The 23,116-nt window shown below is 44.2% G+C and overlaps 1 protein-coding gene across 1 annotated transcript in view; it reads left to right on the top strand.

The window, feature by feature from the left end:
- The first annotated feature begins 1,159 nt into the window (after window positions 1-1,159).
- Window positions 1,160-23,116, top strand: part of unc80 (unc-80 homolog (C. elegans)) — a 70,063-nt gene continuing 48,106 nt past the window's right edge. Inside the window, 20 exon segments of the mRNA XM_066687988.1 lie at window positions 1,160-1,331; window positions 1,878-1,926; window positions 2,897-3,068; window positions 3,853-4,163; window positions 4,477-4,600; window positions 4,754-4,818; window positions 5,274-5,448; window positions 7,009-7,256; window positions 8,002-8,136; window positions 10,698-10,914; window positions 11,097-11,237; window positions 11,481-11,749; window positions 15,603-15,938; window positions 16,173-16,304; window positions 16,592-16,739; window positions 18,214-18,264; window positions 18,712-18,860; window positions 21,197-21,360; window positions 21,987-22,085; window positions 22,345-22,553. Coding sequence (XP_066544085.1) covers window positions 1,240-1,331; window positions 1,878-1,926; window positions 2,897-3,068; window positions 3,853-4,163; window positions 4,477-4,600; window positions 4,754-4,818; window positions 5,274-5,448; window positions 7,009-7,256; window positions 8,002-8,136; window positions 10,698-10,914; window positions 11,097-11,237; window positions 11,481-11,749; window positions 15,603-15,938; window positions 16,173-16,304; window positions 16,592-16,739; window positions 18,214-18,264; window positions 18,712-18,860; window positions 21,197-21,360; window positions 21,987-22,085; window positions 22,345-22,553 — 3,286 coding nt within the window. The 5' untranslated portion in view covers window positions 1,160-1,239.

The raw sequence follows: 23,116 nt of genomic DNA, 5'->3' as shown, positions 1-23,116 counted from the left end.
ACAAGCGTCCCCAAACAAACATGGCCGCTCCCACACCCCTGCTCAGCCCAATCCAAGGCATGGAGTTCCAGTGTTGTTTAGTTTAAATGTCTCCTTTGTATTTCGGCTTGGCCTTATCCTCCCTCATAACAGGTAAGAACAAACTTTATTTAAACCTTCTACATGTCTAATCTGGGAACCTCGGACAGTCTGTTGTTTAATCTATTGGTTCAGTTTGTTTTTAAATTCAAGGGACGGGCCTACTCCATCCCAATCTTCTTCTTCTTCTTCTTCTTCTTCTTCTTCTTCTTCTTCTTCTTCTTCTTCTTCTTCTTCTTATTATTATTATTATTATTATTATTTGTATTATTAATTAATTAATGTATTTATTTCTGTATTTGTCCAGGGCAACTTACAAAATATAAGAGCAATAGTGAATATCTTTCTGTCATGTTTGTGCTTTTTTGGGGGTGTGGGTGGGGCATATGGGACATTCATTTTGTGTGTGTGGGGGGGTCCTTTTCCTTGTTTTAATGTGTACTTATCTTTTTGTGTGTGTGTTTAATTCCCCATCTTCTTCTTCAACAAAGTGAGTGAGTGGTCACAGTCGAGCTCTTCCTCTTCCTCCTCGTCTATTATCTCCCCAAGCCTGGGACTGTGATCGGTCTCCATTGCCTGTCCTTCTCTCTAAGCAGCTGGATCCATCTCTTGTCACTTTCAAATCCCTCCCGTTTATGTTTTCATTTCCCCATATATCAACACGACTTAAACACATATGTGTCCTTCTATAATATTATAACAGTCATGCAAATGAAGGGAAAGAATTATGCAAATATGCAATGAGTTATAGACAGCACTGGTGAAGGTTTTTCAGGGAAATCCCAATAGGATGGTTCCACTGACGTCACGTCTTGTGAAACGTGTGTAAACAGTGCAGCTGGGCGTGCCTGCAGTCTACAGCTGTAATGCTTTACTGATCTGTGGCACTGGCGTGGTTTCCCGTGCTCTGGACATGTCTGCCTGTGTTCACACCGGTGACTGACCCTGTCCTCCTCTTTCCAGGGTTTATAAGACTGCGTGGAAAGCTGCGCACGCACGGCCAGTGTGCGGGTTATAGCGCCGCGCCTGCGCAGCTGCTCCGCTGCCGGCTGCTGTCCGCGGCGCTGGTGCTGAACCGGAGCGCCGCTCGTCCTGCTCCTGCAGCCATTTTACTCCCAGCGCAGGACAGAGACATCAACCCCCCGCCCGGAGCGGCGCATCATGGTGAAGAGGAAGAGCCTGGACGCCGCCGACCAGCAATGCGGCCGAGGGATACCTTTCCCAATACAGACGTTTTTGTGGAGACAGACCAGGTACAGCGAGCAGCCGGTGACAGCCGTCCAGCGCCGCCATAGCGCCTCGGCTCTGTATGAGAGGATATACATGAGGTTTTCATTTTCTGTGCAGCAAACAGCACGGTGCACTGTCATTATTGATTATAGTCATTATTGAAGCCCTCCCATCCTGGCCAATAAGCTCGACCTTCTGCTGTGAGTCGTGCTGGCAAACTGAATTCACTTCAGAAATGTCTGTAATTTCATATTCATATTTTAATTACAATACGTCACATAAGCGACAGTGTTTGAAGGTTATGTCTTTGAAGATTATATAGTTGCCATACATATGAAATACAAATATAAACCTTTTACTTTATTTATTGATGTATTTATTCTGATGTATTTTACATTATGGTGTTAAGTGGAAATTATGCGATTAGACATTAAGTTGAATGGTATTTGAATAAACTTACAGTTTGCAAATGCTCTGGAAATTAATGTGTTCTGTAACGTTAATTAACATGGATAGGATATTCATATTAATAATAATAATATCATTCCCCCCACACACAATTTTTGCAGTGCATTTTTGAGACCAAAGTTGGGGAAGCAGTATGAAGCCTCTTGCGTGGTAAGTACCGGGAGCAATGCAACGACCATCATTTGATTAATTATCATTTGTTGTCGTCAGCTTCAATTAAACATTAAACATTAAGCTGATCATAAATCATTTCACTGGCAGATTGCATTTTAAATTACTGTCCATTAATGCTTTTGTTCCTGTTTGACAAGGTTGAGCCTTGTAACTGGTTTTCATGTAAACATAAATAAATAAATGCATTAAAGAAGCCAGTTCAACATAAAGTGAGCAGATATTTGGAGATGATAATAAAACTCTCACGTGTTAATAAAGTTATGCATTAGTAATGTATGCTCTCTCTTCAACACCACCAAATGTTAGCCACATTAATATGAGGTTAATGTAATTGAGCATCATTACTAGCAGTATCAATGTTGTATTCTAAGATTATTATCCTTTATATTCTGTAAATATATTTTTTGTAAAGTTTGACAGTATTTTCAATGTCTTGTATTATGCAATTTGGTAGTAGAAAGTATGTTAATAACTTTTTATTTATATAAGGCTGCTGCAGTGTGTGCAGTAACTGTCTGTTCCTACATATATTTTTAAAAAGATCCTTTTGATATTTATTTCTCATTAAATATATTACTCGTAAACCCTGGATGCGATCTGTGTTGTTGTGATTTATAAAAGTTTCAAAATTACTCCTGTTCTGGTGGAATAAACATCTATTAGTGTTTATGTTGCAGAAATATAGATTATAAGATTGTTAATTACTGAAACTTTGAAAAAAATATATAAAAAATACTTTAGTTCAGCACATTTGCTTCTACAGTTCTACAGCAATGAATAGAATGTTTAAAATAAAAAGCAGAATTAAAATAAAAGAAAAACATCAAATGTTTCTGTTGTTCACATCAATATGCCACACTTAGAATAAAATATACATATTTGATGTGCTTCTCCTGTGAAGAATTATTTTGAAATTAATTTTAAATCACTGCTCCTACCTTTGCAGTCTTTCGAGCGCGTGCTGGTGGAGAACAAGCTGCACGGCCTGTCGCCCGCTCTCTCCGAGGCCATCCAGAGCATCTCGCGCTGGGAGCTGGTGCAGGCCGCCCTGCCCCACGTACTGCACTGCACCGCCATCCTGCTGTCCAATAGAAACAAGCTGGGTAAATCAGGGTTTGGTAATCCCCACTCTATTCTACAACCATTCCCATTCTCTAATCATCAAGATCGTTCAATAAAAGGTTAAACACATTAATATGAAAATGAATGTAATTGAGCAGGATCAATTTTTGATCCTAATTATATGATCCTTTATTGTACATATTCATTTTTAAAGCAGTTTGACAGTATATTTATATCTTGAAACTTCATGTGACCTCACCAGAACCCTAGTAGGCAAGTGTTTTATTTCTCATGTCTTTTAACATTTAACATTAGTTTATATACATGAATTCAGGGGTTCCCAATGTTTGGTGATGGAGGGCCAATTCTGGAGGCTGCATGGGATGGGGAAGACCACAGTAGAAAATGAACCACTGATGAAAATGAAATATGTCCCAATTCATACCTTTTTATGAATTTTAGTTGTTGTTTTATTATTTTCCCCCAAATTACATGTGTAATTTGTAACAGAAAATGTTCAGAAACTGTAAAATATAGTAAAGGTTCAGAAAATGGTTTGGTTGAAGATTGGCTTTGGCGGGGGGGCGTACAAAACATCCTCGAGGGCCACACTTTGGGAACCCCTGCATTAATTACTAAAGACAGAATACGAAATCATAGAATTATCTGTTATAAAAACCTTAGGGACCCTAGATGTATCTGTAAATAAACATTTCATCCAGATCTGGGAAAGAGTTAAACACTGCTCCAGCTAAGACTAGAACAGCCAGATTACTGCAATTCCAGTGAGAATATAAACCAAGCCGGCACCGGGGTATGTGGGGGGTGTCTGGGCTGCAGGTCACCAGGACAAGCTGGGCGTGGCGGAGACCAAGCTGCTGCACACCCTGCACTGGATGCTGCTGGAGGCCACGCAGGAGTGCAGTCACGAGGCGGGGCTGGGCGTGGGCCGGGGCCAGGGGTCCGGCTGGTCAGAGAGCAGCAGCGCTTTCATCCACCAGATGGAGAACCAGGGTTCCCCGGGTCAGCCGCCCCAGCGCAGCAGCTCCCTGGATGACGAAGAGCACAGCCGGAACAGGCTCTTCCACAAGAGCATGGCCACCGTCGAACTCTTCGTGTTCCTCTTTGCCCCCCTCGTCAACAGGATCAAGGTCTGCTTGCACACTCCTATTTATAAGAATCAAATTGGTACATTTTTAACTGGTGCACTGGAAGCATCTATCTATTACAATTGTTTAGTGAGGTTCCTGAGATGGAGCTCGGAAGACACAGATTTCAGAACATGTCACCTGCCAAAAATGACATTATATTATCTGATCATTTAGCAGAGTTGTGAATTATTTATGTTATATTAATGAAGGCATCTTTATATGTGTGTGTGAATTATGTAATTGCATGAAGTGAACAGCTCTGCGACCCTCACGGTGTCCAGTGTTTGTAAACCCACACTGCTGTTTCCTGCAGGAGTCTGATCTCACATTTCGACTGGCTAGCGGCCTGGTGATCTGGCAGCCCATGTGGGAGCACAGACAGCCTGATGTCCCGGCTTTCTCTGCGCTCATCAAGCCTGTCAGGAACATCGTGACAGGTGAGCTGCTTCCTCACACGCCCTGTACAGTTACAGGTATTGTCCTCTTAGGTGTGTGGTCTTCACATGTACTGATTTATTGCAATATTCAAGCATTGCACTACAAATTCTGCCTGTGCATTTACTGCCATTTTGATTTGAATTTCCTTTCAGCCAAGAGAAACTCCACAACAAACAATCAGAGGAGTCCGTGCGAATCCATTAACCCCGGCCCTGCGGTTAGTATTTCATTGTGGAAGGGAGGCCCCACCTGTGTGTCTCTGGGAGGGGTTCATTGCAAACACTCTCAGTTTGCTTTCATCAGGCAGACACTCCATGTTTACAATGAGCCGTTTTCTAAACTGATTGATGGAGAGAAATCATTACACAGATTTAACTGGGATACAGTGAGAAAACATTGAGTCCAGAAGATTCAACTTCTGAGTTAGTTAGTTAGCTAGTTTAGACATATTCAGCTGTCTAGTGACTGAAGAGGGATTTTACAAAACATTGCAGCCTAGCATAGTATTCAGGTGATGTATGTCTTTGTGTTTGTTAACTCATTAGCTGAATTGTGAGAAACAAATAAACCTATGGGTCTTTTACAAATATATGTCACAAAAATATAGCAAACTTGTCTGCTGCTCGTCACCCAAGTGCAGCACAATAAACAGCCGTCTGTATTTTTGAAAAGGGTTTCCAGGTGGTGTGTGAAACTGCCCGATCAGATTCGGCATCTCCGGGGTCGGGGGTGCATAGCTGTCGACGTGGGAACTCCCTCGAAGGAGGTGGCCCTTCCCAGCCCCCGAGGGACACGGGACTCTCCCAGAACAAGTATGATGCTCTCCCCGCTGCCCTGGCCTAACCCAGCTCACACACAGCCGGCGATTGAAAACCGTATCACCTTGTATCAAATGTGTCAACAGTATAAATACAACACAGGATTAGTTTTGAGAAATAACACAAACTCACCTATGTGCCATCGCTTGCCATCTTTATGGGTCTCATGCATATGCTCATGAAGAAGTTCATGCTTTATGGTATTTGTTCGGTGATATTTTGGTCACAGCAATCTGCAATTTAAAAAAAAGCAGTGCTGACCATAGAAGGGGTATCATCTGTACGACGTAGGTAGCTTGTTTGGTTTATAATTCACATTGCTTGGTTAGTGTAGAGTCAGGTCCAATTCATCTGAGATCGCTTGCATTTCCACAAAGCATTTCCCATTTTACATGTCTTTGTACTATCAATGGGACACAGTTAGAGACAGTATGGAGTAATTATGTGTAAATAATTCAATGCACTTGCAGTGGTTTCATGTTTACAGTCAGTTTATTTGGGCTGAGTGCAGCAGAATCAGAGTACGAGATGACTATGGTTCACTGAGGCGTTCCCTGTGCCCTGCTTTGAACTCCCGCAGTGAGACAGGAATAATGAGCTGCCCTGTTCAGAGAGCATCCCAGTGAAACACGAGGGCAACTCAGATGGACAGTTTACTTCCTTGATGTTGTTTCCTCAAACTCATCATCATTTAACAGATATCGTTAGAGGCAGATGTTATAGACACTCTGTCACAATGGATATCTGTGTTAAGTAGTTGCTTTTTCTGGCATTGATCGCATTTCAAAAAACTACAGTGAATCTTTCCACCGGCAAACTGAATGTAAATTGTCAGATTTCTTCAGTAATATATAGCTCTTATTATCAGGGGCTGCTGTGATCAGGGGCTGCGGTGCCCAGTGTTCAGGGGCTGCGGTGTTCAGGGGCTGCTGTGTTCAGGGGCTGCGGTGCCCAGTGTTCAGGGGCTGCTTGCTCGTCTGGGAGGAGAGACAGCTGCTGGGGCAGTTAATGGCAGCAGTGGTGCAGCGCTCTGAACGGGCTGCTGGACCTCGTGGGATCTGAAACCTTGTTAAGATTGATTATTCTTGCTGAATTCAATTAAACAGCACCATGTTTTCTACACAGAAAAGAGTTCTGTCTGCCCTCTTACTGGCGTCCTCCTATGCAGTACAATTACAGTGCATCTCCACGGTTAATTTGTGTATCTAATCAGCAAAAGGTCACCTTGAATTTGTGTCAGTGTAGTTCTTCACTGCATTTCTCTTTGGCCTCATTCATGATTTTCATAGCATTGAAATATAAATAATACATTTTGTCCTTTAAAACATTAATTCCATTTTGGAAAAATAAACAAAACTGAAATATTATATCAGATGCATAACAATGCAGACTGTTAACAATTTACCACAAAGCAAATGCATAACCATTATTCAACAATATACAGAGGTGTGTGTGTGTGTGTAGTAGAAACTTTAAATCCACACTATGAATCTTGACCGTGTTCACAATATTTGACCACCCAACACACACAGAAATCACGGGACTGAGGAGCTGTGTTTGTTTCAGGCCCCCGGCAGTGACGCTGACAGTGCCCCTGGCCCAGCGCTCGCGCTACGGGACTCACTTCGACATCGCTGTGCTGCGCTGCCTGCTGCAGCCCCACTGGTCTGAGGAGGGGATCCACTGGGCGCTGATGTATTACCTGCAGAGGCTGCGGCAAATCCTCGAGGAGAAGCCAGAGCGCCCCCCCGAGCCGCTGCCCACCACCCTGCCACGTCCGCGTAGCAGCTCCATGGTGGCGGCTGCTCCGTCACTGGTCAACACACACAAGACCCAGGTACAGCTCCTCAAACATCTGCATTCACATCCACTTCTATATGTATGTACACCGATCAGCCATAACATTATGAGCACTGACAGGTGAAGTGAATAACACTGATAATCTCGTTATCATGGCACCTGTCAGTGGGTGGGATATATTAGGCAGCAAGTGAACATTTTGTCCTCAAAGTTGATGTGTTAGAAGCAGGAAAAATGGGCAGCGTAAGGATCTGAGCGACTTTGACAAGGGACAAATTGTGATGGCTAGACAACTGGGTCAGAACATCTCCAAAACTGCAGCTCTTGTGAGGTGTTCCCGGTCTGCAGTGGTCAGTACCTATCAAAAGTGTACAAGGAAGGAAAAGCGGTGAACCGGAGACAGGGTCATGGGCGGCCAAGGCTCATCGATGCACGTGGGGAGCGAAGGCTGGCCCGTGTGGGCCGATCCAACAGACGAGCTACTGCACCTCAAACAAGTCCGATCCATGGAGGCCCCACCTCGCAACTTACAGGACTTAAAGGATCTGCTGCTAATGTCTTGGTGCCAGATACCACAGCACACCTTCAGAGGTCTAGTGGAGTCCATGCCTCGATGGGTCAGGACTGTTTTGGCGGCAAAATGGGGACCTACACAATATTAGGCAGGTGGTCATAATGTTATGGCTGATCGGTGTATATGGTGGGATTAACGAGGCGCAGAGGTCGCATGGTCAGAGGGTGCCAGCAGGCAGGCCAGTGATAATAACACTTTTTCTTTGAAGGATATGACACTGAAATGCAATGAGGAGGAGAAGTCCCTCAGCACAGAAACCTTTTCCAAAGTGTCCATGACCAACCTGAGGAGGCAGGCTGTGCCAGACCTTTCCACTGACCTAGGCATGAACATCTTCAAAAAGGTACGAGGGGAGAGGCTCAAGCAGGAGAGAGAAGTAGATAAAGACCCATCGTGATGAATAGAAACAATGCAAGATCTAGTTTATTATTGTTTTACTAAACTAAAAACCCACGCAAACCTATCAATGGTTGGTAGTGTAATTCCTAAAATTAAGCAAAACATTGATTTATTTTATGTCAGGGTACAAAATGGTAAATAAATAACAAAATATTGGTATCAGTATCTGCCAGTTGTGTTATTAATATCAGCTATCAGTTACGGCCCAGAATTGTAATATCGGTGCATCGCTAGTAATTCCCGCTTATGACTGCATGTCGTGAATTGGTAAACAGACTTGTTTGCAGAGGTGTAAAAAGCAGTCGGAAGTACTTGAGTAAAAGTAAAAAAGTAGCTACTTTTAAGAGTACTCAAGTACCAAAAGTAAAAGTAAATTGTGATTTTAGTAATAATGTGACAGTGCATGTGTTAGTGTGTCCTTATGAAGAGGCATGCCAGAGGTTCATTTGATGGTTTAATCAGTTTTATTTTCCATAAATTATCAAGGTGTTTTTATGGTTCCTCAATATTATCTTGAGGATAACCACGTCCAACAAAAATAAATGTTATTTAGGCACTATTTATATAATAGCCTATTTTGAGTTTTCTTAGCAAACACTGTTCACACACATACACATATATCCCAAAGAGTTGTATAGTAAAACAATGCAAAATAAACAATATCAACTATGTACCCCTGTAGTGATCATGTTTGTTTTAATGTAATCTATTGCACTGGATGTTACTACATATACTGTATCTTTTATGAACAGCTGCTGTGATGTTCACCCACACATTGTCTTTAATGGTTGTGTTTGTCTTTAATGTACAGTGACACAGTAATGGATATTGCTGGAGCTAATTAATTAACTTCTTGTCGTCCGCACTGTTTGTCCTGGGGCACATGCGTACACTGTGCGTGTTTCCACGTGGGTTGACGTCACTTCTGATTGGTACAATTGTTTTTGGGGCAAATGCTTAATATTTTTAGGGACAGTGAAGCATGAGACTGGAGAGCTATACCTGCCACAAGAATACAGGTCACTGCCCCGCTTTACAAAAGGGGCAATTCATAACCAGCTGGAACAAAACGTAATGACAACGCTGCACCGCTGCATGCACAATACCCATCCATCTACTGCAACACAAAACAGCTGCTAATTATCACAGTAACACTTCCCCTCCCAATGCAATGCATTTCCAATGGCGAAAGCAGGCAGTATTGTGCCCTGGCCTGCACGACATGACTTACCGGGGCCCTGCCGCTCGGCTGCGCATACGCTGTCAGATCAGTCCTCGCCTGTGTGTGGGAGCGGGGCCGTGTCCTTCAGTTTCCACGCAATGGTGATCACTGCTAAACTATCCATTTTACACACCCATTATTGACCTTAATATATTTTTCATGCAACTGCGCGGTGAAACGTTTTCCTTTTTATTCGTTGTGGGCACACGTAATTTTGAACGCAAACCTAACTGGTCAAAATGACCCGCCTTTCTACTGTTTTTCACACCTGGTGAAGTGTGTGACTGCGTGTGCGCGGTGCTGTGGAGTTGCATGAATAAAGCGCAGAGCCGGATTAATATTCATATTAATGACCTAATTGTGTCCCCTGGAAATGTAGGTTTAATGTTATTCTGTTCCGCTACTGTCTCTTTCAAACCCCCGCCTTTGCTGATGAATGCAGTTTATTGTAAGAGCAATCAGTAGCTCACTGTGCTGGTCCTGCTCTGAGAGGATACGTGTGTCTCAGTGCGGACTGTCCACTGCGGCCGCGGGTCCGAGTCCGTCTGACCAGGTAATGGACCAGAGAGGGGCGGGTCTGAGCCGCAGATCCGGCTCGCTGATTGGCTCACTGCAGTGCTGCTCCTTATGCTGCAGTGTGATTGGTCACAAGTATCTAGCAAACCTGAAACGTGTTAATTCCACGGAGATGTATGTCATTCCTCTCTCCAATTATAATAACAGTAAAGAGTCGTCTGTGCGAAATGTAGTGTAGTAAAAAGTACATTATTTTGTTCATAAATGTAGTGGAGTAAAAGTAAAAGTAGCCACAAATAAAAATTACTCAAGTAAAGTACAAATACTCGAAAAACATACTTAACGTACTTCGTTACTTTACACCCCTGCTTGTTTGGGAGCAACAAGCTGAAAACATTAAAACATTGACTTAGTGTCTTGATAAATAAGCAGCTACACAATATTGTTTCTGTGACTATGTTGAGAGCAGTTCTAAGAGTAAAAGTATATACTGTGAAAAATACTACAGGAGTTTACATCGTAGAAATGCGTTAAAGTGTACATCAAAAAGGTCGAGTATATGTAAAGTGAAATCGCATAGAAGCCGCGCAGAGCAGGACTGCAGGCACAGTTTGAACAGGAGTCCAGCGATGCCAGTGAAGATGCTGTGCTGTTGTGGAGGGTGTGTGTGTTGAGGCTGTGTGCTGTTACTGAGGCTGTGTGCTGTTACTGAGGCTGTGTGCTGTGTGTCGAGGCTGTGTGCTGTTACTGAGGCTGTGTCCCATCAGTTTAAGAGCCGGCGGGAAGACCGCGAGAGGAAGGGCTCCATCCCGTTCCACCATGCTGGGAAGAAGCGCCAGCGGCGGATGGGCGTTCCCTTCCTGCTGCACGAGGACCACCTGGACGTCTCGCCCACCCGCAGCACCTTCTCCTTCGGCAGCTTCTCTGGGATCGGTGAGGAGCGTCGTGGGCTGGACCGCGCCGGCTGGCAGACCACCATACTGGGTAAGAGTGCGGGGTCAGCGCAGGGCGGGGCAGCATTGGGCTTTGAGCCGACAGCACGCCTCTCAGCAATCCTTCACAATGACGAGTCTCTTCCACATAATGAGTTCCTCGTAGAGCGGCCTGGGTCTCTGTGTGTCTGGGCTGCAGTGGCTCAGCGGTCTCCATGTGCTCTCTCTGCCCAGGGAAGTTCACCCGCCGGGGGAGCACGGACACGACGGCCGACGTGGACAGCCTGAGCGCCAAACACTCGCACTCCCACCACACCCTGCTGAGCGACATCCCCGACCACTCCAACAGCCACAGCGACAACACGGTCAAGGAAGGTGGGCCGAGGCAGCGGGACTCGGGGATCCCCTACCAGGACCCTTCCAGACGAGATAGGGGGTGGGGGGGGTAATGAGTAATGCAGGTGGTGGGGGGGTGGGCAACACTTTTGTCTGCTTAGTATGGAACCAGTTTAAACTTGAATTGAGATCTCACTGCTTAAGCTTGGTACTTGGGTTTGTGAGTCAGGTTGGTGATGGAGAAGAACTGCGGCTCAAACCCTGCTGTCCTCGTCTCCGCAGTGCGCTCCCAGATCTCCACCATCACCGTGGCCACCTTCAACACCACGGTGGCCTCCTTCAACGTGGGCTATGCCGACTTCTTCACAGAGCACATGAAGAAGCTGTGTAACCCTGTGCCCGTCCCCGAGATGCCCAGCGAGCCACTGGCCTGTGCCAACCTGCCCCGGAGCCTGACGGACTCGTGCATTAACTACAGCTGCCTGGAGGACAGCGACCGCATTGAGGGCGCCAACAACTTCATCCTCAAGAACGGCATGCTCGACCTGACGGTAGGCACCGACATGTCACGCGTTATCATTCATGTCAGTGCTGTTGTCGTCTTGGTAAAGAATGCATCTGTCACGGCAGAAGCAGCATCTTGTATTCGTTAAGCTGAGTTTCCTGCTCATGTATTTCATTTGTCCTTTAGTTTTTAAAACATAGTTTGTGACTAGTTATTTAACTTTACTTAAATATACATAAAGCCCTACATTGAATGTGACCTGCTTTCTAAGGCACTAACCACTGCTTTTCTAACCACTTATTGATTCATAATCTTAGAATTCCTTTATTCGTCTAAATTTGTCTTTTTATTAAGGTGCATTGACACGTTGATTAAGTGGCTGCAGCTACGGGCATTTACTTAAAGGGACAGGCACCCCTTTATAACTAAATACAACAAAATTACTTGTTAGTGGATGTGTCACATATTACAAAAATAATAATAATAATGCAAGGCTGTTCGTAAGCAGCACATTAATCGCCACTTAAGGATCTGTTGAAGAAAATATCCCGTGCGTTACATTATCCTATTAAATACACATCATCAGTTGGTTAACCCTGCCTCCTGTCAGAGCAGTGCTCTGCGCTCCTGAGCCGAAGGTGGTGGGTTCAGTCCCGGGGGGGACACTGATCTTGTACCCTTGAGCAAGGTACTTTACCTAGATTACTACAGCAAACATCCATCTGTATAAATGGGTAATTGTGAAATGTAATGTATTGTAAGTGGCCCTGGATAAGGTTGTCAGCAAAGAAATATAATAATACTATCGTTGCATGAGTTAGCTCAATAGAATAAAATAAATAAATACCTGTACACTTACTACAGCTCCAAAAAATAAAAAGTATGTATTTAGGCCATGTGTCACAGGTTTTTAACAACGTTTCAATCTTCCAGGGATCTTCATCAGGATATCATATGATACCCAGCACCTTCTAAGATATTTAGATGTGCGTGTGATTAATCTTCTTACGTGAGTTAGCTCAATGAAATGCTTTTTGATTGCAATATTTTTGACTCCGTGTTTAAGTCTTTCAATGTTTCCTTTAACACATTAATTTATTCAATTAACATATAGAGGTCAATAAAGGCGGAAGTGAAACAGATAAAGGGCAAAAATTGAAGTATCTTGGAAAACGATCAAGATGTGGAAAATGTTATGAGCATCTTAATGAAAACCATATTCTTGGATATCCTCAACATGGGTTTAGACGAGGCAGATCATGTCTTACTAATTTATTACAATGTTTTGAACATGCAACTGCAGCTGTAGATCATGTGAAAGCATATGATGTGATATACTTAGATTTCCAAAAAGCTTTTGATAAGGTTCCACACCAAAGACTGATCCTCAAATTGGAAGCTGTAGGCATTCAGGGTAATGTAAGTAGATGGATTATGAACTGGTTGATGTCTAGGAAACAGAGGGTGTCGATTAGAGGAGTTGCTTCTAACTGGAGTGAGGTTGTTAGTGGAGTTCCACAGGGATCAGTACTAGGGCCTTTGCTGTTTCTAATCTATATTAATGATCTGGACACTGGGATAGTTAGCAAACTTGTCAAATTTGCCGATGATACTAAAATAGGTGGCTCAGCAGATACAATCTCAGCAGGACAGGCTATTCGCTAGAGGAGGCCATCCGCCCCATCGTGCTCGTTTGGTGTCCATTAATAACTAAGTGATCAAGGATCCTATCCAGTCTGTTTTTGAATGTTCCCAAATTGTCTCTTTAGCCACATCGCTGGGGAGTTTGTTCAGATTGTGACGCCTCTCTGTGTGAAGAAGTGTCTCCTGTTTTCTGTCTTGAATGCCTTGAAGCCCAATTTCCATTTGTGTCCCCGGGTGCGTGTGTCCCTGCTGATCTGGAAAAGCTCCTCTGGTTTGATGTGGTCGATGTCTTTCATGATGTTGAAGACTTGGATCAAGTCCCCATGTAGTCTCCTCTGTTCCAGGGTGAAAAGGTTCAGGTCCTCAGTCTCTCAGTAGGACTTTGCCTTCAGACCTGGAATAAGTCTGGTTGCTTTCCTCTGAACTGCCTCTAGAGCAGCAATATCTTTCTTGAAGTGTGGAGCCCAGAACTGTCCACAGTATCCAGATGAGCTCCAACTAGTGCATTGTACAGTCTGAACATCACTGCCCTTGTACATGTTATACAGTGAGGGAAAAAAGTATTTGATCCCCTGCTGATTTTGTACGTTTGCCCACTGACAAAGAAATTATCAGTCTATAATTTTAATGGTAGGTGTATTTTAACAGTGAGAGACAGAATAACAGCAAAAAAATCCAGAAAAATGCATTTGCATGTTAATGAGGGAAATAAGTATTTGATACCCTATCAATCAGCAAGATTTCTGGCTCCCAGGTGTCTTTTATACAGGTAACGAGCTGAGACTCTCTTAAAGGGAGTGTTCCTAATCTCAGCTCGTTACCTGTATAAAAGACACCTGTCCACAGAAGGAATCAATCAATCAGATTCCAAACTCTCCACCATGGCCAAGACCAAAGAGCTGTCCAAGGATGTCAGGGACAAGATTGTAGACCTACACAAGGCTGGAATGGGCTACAAGACCATCGCCAAGCAGCTTGGTGAGAAGGTGACAACAGTTGCTGCGATTATTCACAAATGGAAGAAACACAAAATAACTGTCAGTCTCCCTCGGTCTGGGGCTCCATGCAAGATCTCACCTCGTGTAGTTTCAATGATCATGAGAACGGTGAGGAATCTGCCCAGAACTACATGGGAGGATCTTGTTAATGATCTCAAGGCAGCTGGGACCATAGTCTCCAAGAAAACAATTGGTAACACACTACGCCATGAAGGACTGAAATCCTGCAGCGCCCCCAAGGTCCCCCTGCTCAAGAAAGCACATGTACAGGCCCGTCTGAAGTTTGCCAATGAACATCTGAATGATTCAGAGGAGAACTGGGTGAAAGTGTTGTGGTCAGATGAGACCAAAATCAAGCTCTTTGGCATCAACTCAACTCGCCGTGTTTGGAGGAGGAGGAATGACCCCAAGAACACCATCCCCACCGTCAAACATGGAGGTGGAAATATTATGCTTTGGGGGTGTTTTTCTGCTAAAGGGACAGGACAACTGCACCGCATCAAAGGGACGATGGACGGGGCCATGTACCGTCAAATCTTGGGTGAGAACCTCCTTCCTTCAGCCAGGGCATTGACAATGGGTCGTAGATGGGTATTCCAGCATGACAATGACCCAAAACACACAGCCAAGGCAACAAAGGAGTGGCTCAAGAAGAAGCACATTAAGGTCCTGGAGTGGCCTTGCCAGTCTCCAGACCTTAATCCCATAGAAAATCTGTGGAGGGAGCTGAAGGTTCGAGTTGCCAAACGTCAGCCTCGAAACCTTAATGACTTGGAGAGGATCTGCAAAGAGTAGTGGGACAAAATCCCTCCCGAGAAGGGTGCAAACCTGGTGGCCAACTACAAGAAATGTCTGACCTCTGTGATTGCCAACAAGGGTTTTGCCACCAAGTACTAAGTCGAAGGGGTCAAATACTTATTTCCCTCATTAACATGCAAATCAATTTATAACTTTTTTGAAATGCGTTTTTCTGGATTTTTTTGTTGTTATTCTGTCTCTCACTGTTAAAATACACCTACCATTAAAATTATAGACTAATCATTTCTTTGTCAGTGGGCAAACGTACAAAATCAGCAGGGGATCAAATACTTTTTTCTCTCACTGTATGTATTTAAAAAAAAACAGTATAAATTATTAGTTTGAAGATAAATCTATTGCAAAGTCTGACACCTAAATCATCTCTTTTAGCTCAAGATTTACATGCTTTTGTCTTTTATGGTCTACTCATGAGTGATTCTCTGCTGTTCCTTTTTGCAGGCCATTCTGAGGGCTGTGTATGTGGTCCTGACCCATGACATCAGCTCCCGGATCTGTGATGTGGCTCTCAACATCATTGAGTGTCTGCTGCAGCTGGGGGTCGTGCCCTGCGTGGGCAGGAAGATCTCCAAGGCCGAGGAGAAGGAGAACGAGGAGACGCGGCCAAAGGAAGGAGCCAATCAAAGAGCGGGGGGGACACAGGGGGCCACGTCAGGGGGCATGGGGGCAGCACCCGGAGGAGGAGGCGGAGGAGGGGGTGGAGACGGTGGAGGAGGCGGAGGAGGAGGTGGAGAAGGAGATGACGTCAAAAACCACAAGCAGCAGGAGGGCAAGGTGGTTGTTTTTCTGATTTCCAATCAGTGATCACTAAAGCAGTGCAACCCTCTAGCATTGCCATGTGCAGCACCTCCACAGTAAGAGTTTATCTGGATTAAAGAAGAGGTGCAGCTCCGGGGGCAGTATATTGCGTAATATTTCAGGGGCCCAACCTGTGAAATAACGTTAGTTTCAGCTCCACAAGCCCGGACTGCACCCCCTCACTAATGCACCTGCCTCCCTGTGTCTCTGTAGGAAGAGGGCTCCCCTCAGAGTGCCCACCGCCTGGCGCTCACCATGCTCATTAAGATTGTGAAGTCTCTGGGCTGTGCCTACGGCTGTGGCGAGGGCCATCGGGGGCTCTCTGGGGATCGCCTGCGAATGCAAGTAAGTCTTCCAGCTCCAGCTGATCAGCCGGACTGTTTTAATCGCACTCAACTGTAGGGAGAACAGTTTGATAACTTTTCACTTTTTCATTTTCATGTATAACTTAACAAAGCCTATGATATAGTCCTCACATTATGCAAGATGAGAAAAAAACATCTACGGTGGCTGCAAAGAGCGGGAGAGCAAAAAAAATTACCTTCATCATTAGAACACATGCAAGGTCTGTTATTCAGACACATCTATGACACAGCTGGAATAGTCTGTGTTGCATCACTCCTGTCTTTCAGGCGCAGAACTGCCTCACCAGCCTGTACAAGCTGGACAAGCTGCAGTTCAGGCAGACCATGAGAGAGTACGTGAACAAAGACTCACTGAACAACATCGTCGACTTCCTGCACGCGCTGCTGGGCTTCTGCATGGAGCCGATCACGGACAGTAAGAGCTCAGTGTCCGGCGGCCTCTGTGATGGGCTGGGCTGGAGCCGACGCCTTCGCTCTGCTGTCTGCACGAGTCCCGTCACGTCTGTCCGTCGAACCGCTTCTGGGGGTTCTTAGGACAGCTGCCCTAAAATACTCTGATTGGAAATACTGCTTCAATTCCAATTGATAAAGGCCGTAGTTTTGATTTCCTTCCAATATACATTTTAAAAAGAAATGTTTAAACCGCCAAAACGAAAATGAACATCCTGAACGACATGTGGTTATAGATCTTTTCAGTATTTTTCTCAAACCCAGATATAGTTTATTGTAACGCTGCATGTATATGGTAGTTTTGAATATATGTGGATATGATCTGTCAGTTAAACTGAGAGGAGACATTTTGAGACATCTGACCGCAGACTGCTCTTGTTTCTGGGGGCAGTTGTGCATTCTGTCAAAGTTCACTCCCTATTCTGGCCTGTCATGGATTAAGGGGAAGACGTATAGCAAAGTAGTTAACCACCGAGATCAGACCGAGATCAACAGCTCTTTCATTACTATAGACCCAATAGATTGGAATCCTGATTATTTGAGTAACAGGGCTCATGACGAAGGCGCCTGCTCTGGTGATGTAATTTCCTCTAGACGTGGTAGACACTACATTTGCTAATAAATAAAAGTAAAGTCACACTGAGTGCCATTTTTGCCTTAGTGGTACCACACCTTAACTGTGTTACATTTACCCAGCTGTGATGCAAGGCAGTGTTTAGACGTCTCCATCTCCCTTGGCTTAGAGTGGTCTTGCTCCTTCTGTGCTCAGCGTGTCTCCCCAGGGGAAGCAGAGGGAGGCCAGCTATTGCCCAGCCTCTTCCAGGGACACCTGCATATGGGATATTGTTGGACTGTACTCTAGATTTCAGTGAAGTTCATGTCCTAGTTTGTATTTTTATTTTTTTATTATCTGGTTGTACTTTTTTTAAAGATCATCAGCAAGTTATATGAATGGATAAAATCTTGAAAGGTTGCACTGATCAACCCAAGAGCTTCTAATGAAATGGCATTCAAATATTAATCTCCCAAGATGCGTTGGCAGTGTGCAGAAATCAAACATTTATTGTTTAAAGGCAGACAACTCCATTTTATATAAATGGGCGTGTTAATAAATGATACAAATAAACAAGCAGTTTATATTTAAACTCATATTTATATATGCATTATATTATGCATTATCTGTTTATTATTATTACTACTACTGTAACTAGGTTTATTCAGTGAACCATCCTTCTTCCTATGGCTGTAACTGTGACCTCACACCCATAGGAAACTGAATCGTCCATTGTCTTCGTGCATCCCTGGGTTCAGCGCAGCCTCCGCTCACCTCATCTTGGGAGGGTGTTTCTTTGTTTGTGTGTATGGGGGTGTCTCCTCTCTGAGACGTACATGTCCGTGCAGGCCTGACATCAATTGTGCGCGCATCTCTTTTCTTGCAGAGTACGGAAGTGCAGGTGAGAGGTCCAGGAGAGCGAAAAAAAGAAACCTCGGTAGATACACAATCTAAATTTCTGCCAACCGAACTAACTTGCTGACATCCCGCAGTTTAAAGACAGTGTTCCTGCCCGCACACCCCAAAGTCACATTCCGATCTGGAATAGTGTGCCACAGCATCTGTGTCCAATCTGCAGCCTCTTCACATCCCTATCCTGTATCTGGACTTGACCTAGCCGGTCCTAAATTCGATCAGGCCTTAGTCACTTGCATGTATAAATACGTAAATAAATAGTTTATTGTGCTTTACATCTGTGTTTCTTTTAATTATACTACCATGATTTATTCTTTTAATTGAGTGTATCGTTTGGTTCTTAATTCATGGAAGCTCTGTTGCTGTTTGCTTGTTCATGCACAGATATGGTTTTACCCACAGTGCTGTTCTTTCATTTGAGCCCCTCTTCCTTGTTGCTTTCTTCCCTGTTCTTTCTCTGTACTTTCAGACAAGGCGGGCTTTGGGAATAATTTCACCACAGGTGACAGTAAATCTGTCGCCCAGAGCATGGAGGCCGTGGTGGTGGGCTGCATGTTCAAGTCTTTGATCACGCGCTGCGCCTCCACCACGCATGAGCTGCACAGCCCAGAGAACTTGGTAAGGTCCTCTTCCATCCAAAACCAAAATTCACAAAGTTGTTTCACTGGGATTAGAGCAGATTATGCCATTTTGTTTTAACTCAATAATTGTGCCTTTAAATATATACTGTGTTCCATCAGTTCAAGATTTACTTGGTTTAACCTGTTATCACTTTGCAAAGGAAACGAGGGAAACACAATCACCCAGGCCGTTGTTCAAACCTGATAGTTAGCTAAGGATTTATTTGCTAAATTACACAATAAGAGTGTTTTCTGACTTTACCTTCATTTAATGAAAGACATAATATGCTGAGTACACCCTCCTTACAGTGAGAGGTAAGCAACCCATGTCTTTAAAGGTATTCAAGTTAATTTAGTGAATTATTTCATTAATAATCATTTTTTGACATGGCTAATTACAGGCATGTAGGCAAAACCATATACATAATATAGTAATTAACTCATGATATGTTTGTAAGGCCCAAGGCAGAATCTCTTGGTTATCTGCTGCTTTTGAAGTAGCATTTTCCCTTTTATACTGATTTGTTTTGAGCGCTCATTGGACCTCAGTGGAGCACTGTGTCAGTGACTTGGAGTTTCATGCATTTAAATGAGGATTTGCCCCCCATTTATCTACAATATTTACAATATTATATTATATTATATTATATTATATACAATATTATCAAAATATTTGATGGTGATAAACAAGTCGTGCCACAAATGTCTGATTGGATTTAGGTTGGAGGTCTGACTGGGACACTCAAGGACATTTACCTTTCTGTTCCTTTGCCACTCCAGTGTAGTTTTGGCTGTGTGCTTCGGGTCATTGTCGTGCTGAAAGGTGAACTTCCGTCCCAGTTTCAGCTTTCTTGCAGAGGGCAGCAGGTTTTCCTCAAGGACTTTTCTGTACTTTGCGCCATTCATTTTCCCTTCTATCCTGAAAAGAGCCCCAGTCCCTACTGATGTGAAACACCCCCATAACATGATGCTGCCCCACCATGCTTCATGGTATGGAGGGTGTTTTTGGGGGGATTGCACCAAACTTTGGGTTTGCACCAAACATAACACTTTGCATTTAGGCCAATAAGTTCAATTTTAGTTTCTTTAGACCACAAAACTTTTTGCCACATGGCTACAGCATCTCCCAAGTGTATCAGGTTGGCTGTTTTGAGTAATGTCTTTCTTCATGCCACCCTACCATCCAGGTCAGGTCTGTGCAGTGCTTGGGATACTGTTGTCAGTTTGACCAGTCTTGGCCATAAAGGCCTGTAGCTCTTGCATAGTTGCCATTGGCCTCTTGGTAGCTCCTCTCATTAGTCTTCTTCTTGCATGTTCATCCAGTTTGGAGGTATGGCCTGATCTAGGGAGGGTCTTGGTGGTGCCATACACCTTACACTTCTTAATAATCATCTTTAGGGTTATTCAAGGCCATTGATATATTTTTTAACCCACCCCCTGACCTGTGCCTTTAAACAACGCTGCCCATGAGATCTTTTGAAAGCTCCTTGGAGCTCATGGTTGAGTCTTTGCTTTGAAATGCACCACCCAGCAGAGGGAACCTACAGGAACTGCTGAATTTACCCTGAAATGAAGTCAATCACAACAATTTAACACAGCTGGAGGCCACTTAAATGTGTGTGTTAGAAATAGGTGTGGTGTGGACACTTATCCACCCAAGCTATTTCGTTTTTTATTTTTAATACATTTTCTAAACATGTGTAGAATATTATTGTCACTTGGGGGGTAGGATGTGTAGATAATGCAATACAAATAATTTATAGTTTGTATTTTTGAAAGGGGATTGTAGACTTTCTATAGGCGCTGTATGTGTTTTTTTAAATGCCTTACCTCACTGACATTCCCCTCTGGTATAGAGAGATGTCCTTGTTTTTTCCTTGAATGGCAAGTGGGAAAGGAATGCAAATTAGTAACAAAAGTGTCTGCATAATAATCCATGAATAAATGTAACAGGCCAGATAGATGCTGTCAGTCTGCAGCTGTTTGAACTACACGTCTGGGCACTGCGTTTAGGATTGGATTGTGCTGCATTAGGATCCACACAGAATACAGAGTACCTGGTGTGTGGAGATATTGTGAGCAGAGAGTAAGGTGACAGGAAGCTGCACAGCTATTCTTCTCTACAGAATGTAGTCAATTGTAGTATGAAATCTTTAATTGGGTTCATTCAATTCCTATAAACATGGCAATTCAACTTCTATCATTTTATCACTAGTACATATTTGCATCTATTACTTGAGAAGCACATTGAGTGCAAACCATTACATCACTTTCTGTAGTGTGAGGGGCTCTCCTCGAATACAGGGGTGGTGCTGAGTGATCTGTGCTCTGCAGGGCCTGTACTGTGACATCCGTCAGCTGGTCCAGTTCATCAAGGAATCGCATGGCAACGTCTTTCGCAGGGTGGCTCTGAGCGCGCTCCTGGACAGCGCAGAGAAACTCTCCTCTGGGAAGAAGCCAGAGGAGAAGGAAGAGCTGAAACCCACAGCACCCAGGAGGTAGGAGCAATGGACCGTAGGCAGGGGTGGGGCTGAAGGCCGTGGAGAAACGGGGGGTATTGAGGGACTGAGAGGCATGCTATCCTATTGCCATTGCTGCTCTGGGTGGGGTGTTGGGCCAGTAGTGTCTTCTGACTGAGAGGAAGCCCTGCCTGGAATCCATTAATTGAGTGTGTAACACCATTGTCTACTCATGACTAATCAGGCCAGCAAGCTTCTGAACTCTTATTATGAACCTTGAGATATTACAGTGAAAATCACAACTTACAAAATACAGGAAGAGTCATTAATTTGAACTGAAGAAATCATTATCTGTTTGTTGTGCTGTTAAACTAAAACCTGGTTAATTGACTTTTAAATGCTTCAAGTTAAGTCAAAAATACTACCCAAGGGGGGTTGGCACGTTGTTGTTAATAATGGGAACTCAGTGAACGCAATTGTCTAGCAAAGGTGCCTGTGAGGCTTGTTGTCGCTTCGCTATTGTTGTCATTGTTTTGTGTTTTGTGTTTTATCTCTGTCTCTCTGCTTACTTTAAGCTTGCAGTAGATTGATCAGGCAATATGAGCAGTTTGTTTTGCCTTTGACAACCAAGTGTGTTAAATGAATGTCTGCCGGTGTCTCTGCAGGTCAGAGGCCGGAATCAGCGCTGAGAAAGGCCAGCCTTCCACCGTAGCCGATGAGTGTCACAGCTACATCTCCAGCCGTCCGCCACAGACCCCCGAGCAGTGAGTCCCCGCTGCCCTGTCCCTCCTGTCCTCAGGCAACACCGCAGCATCAGCTCTCAGATCATGCATGCTCAGACACCCTTCCACTGTTCCAATTCCAATTGTAGTTTTAGCCACAACAGTAAGATATTTCAGATTAGCATTTCCACTCTAGAGACTTTTCTAATCATCTCCAAACTTTCCTCTCTGAGGGAGATCCTTGATAAAAAGAGCAAGCTGTCCTCCACTCTCCGACCGCTCTCTCACCTCTCCCTCTCAGTGAGGAGCAGATCCCCGGGGCTCTGTTGGGGAGGAAGGACTTCTGGCGCAAGATGTTCAAGTCTCAGAGTGCAGCCAGCGACACCAGCAGCCAGTCCGAGCCGGACACGTCGGAGTGCACCACAGCCCACTCTGGCACCACCACGGACCGGCGCTCGCGCTCGCGCTCCCGGCGGATCTCCCTGCGCAAGAAGCTCAAACTACCCATTGGTACGTGGCGTGGCAGGGCAGGACAGGGTTACGGTGAAGAACAGATTCAGAAATGGCTTCCCATGCACAGCTGATAGACACAGTTCATGTTTAATCTTGCCCAAATTGTATTACTGAAGCATAAAAGCTGTACTTATTACAGCTTTATGTATAGCTATAGTTAAAGGTGGATGATAAAGATTAATATGTATCTACAGTATATATACAAAGCGCTTATGCATTTTGTTGGCCTCTATGATGTCAGACAGCATGTTCTCCATGGCTCAGATTTCATTGCTCCACATTGCACAAAATCAATACAGGCGATTGAGCAGGCCACGTACGCTGATAAGCATGCTCTTTATGTTCCTCATGTATTTATGTGTTTATAAATACGTGATAAGTCCAGCACCTGGCGTTGACCTCTATTCCAGCCTACAGCTTGTAAAACTTGGAGCATATCTGTTTGCTATGCAATCTGAAAGTAAATAATTTGAGATAACTTCATACGTTAAATAAGTGTTTTTATTGAATCTTAAAAAAAGTGTTCTTGTTTCCCTGCATGCCATGTCTTCCTCCCCCCC

Source organism: Amia ocellicauda, chromosome 16 (genome assembly GCF_036373705.1).
Source record: "Amia ocellicauda isolate fAmiCal2 chromosome 16, fAmiCal2.hap1, whole genome shotgun sequence".
In the NCBI taxonomy this organism is placed as follows: domain Eukaryota; kingdom Metazoa; phylum Chordata; class Actinopteri; order Amiiformes; family Amiidae; genus Amia; species Amia ocellicauda.
This window is presented reverse-complemented; position numbering and strand designations above follow the sequence as displayed.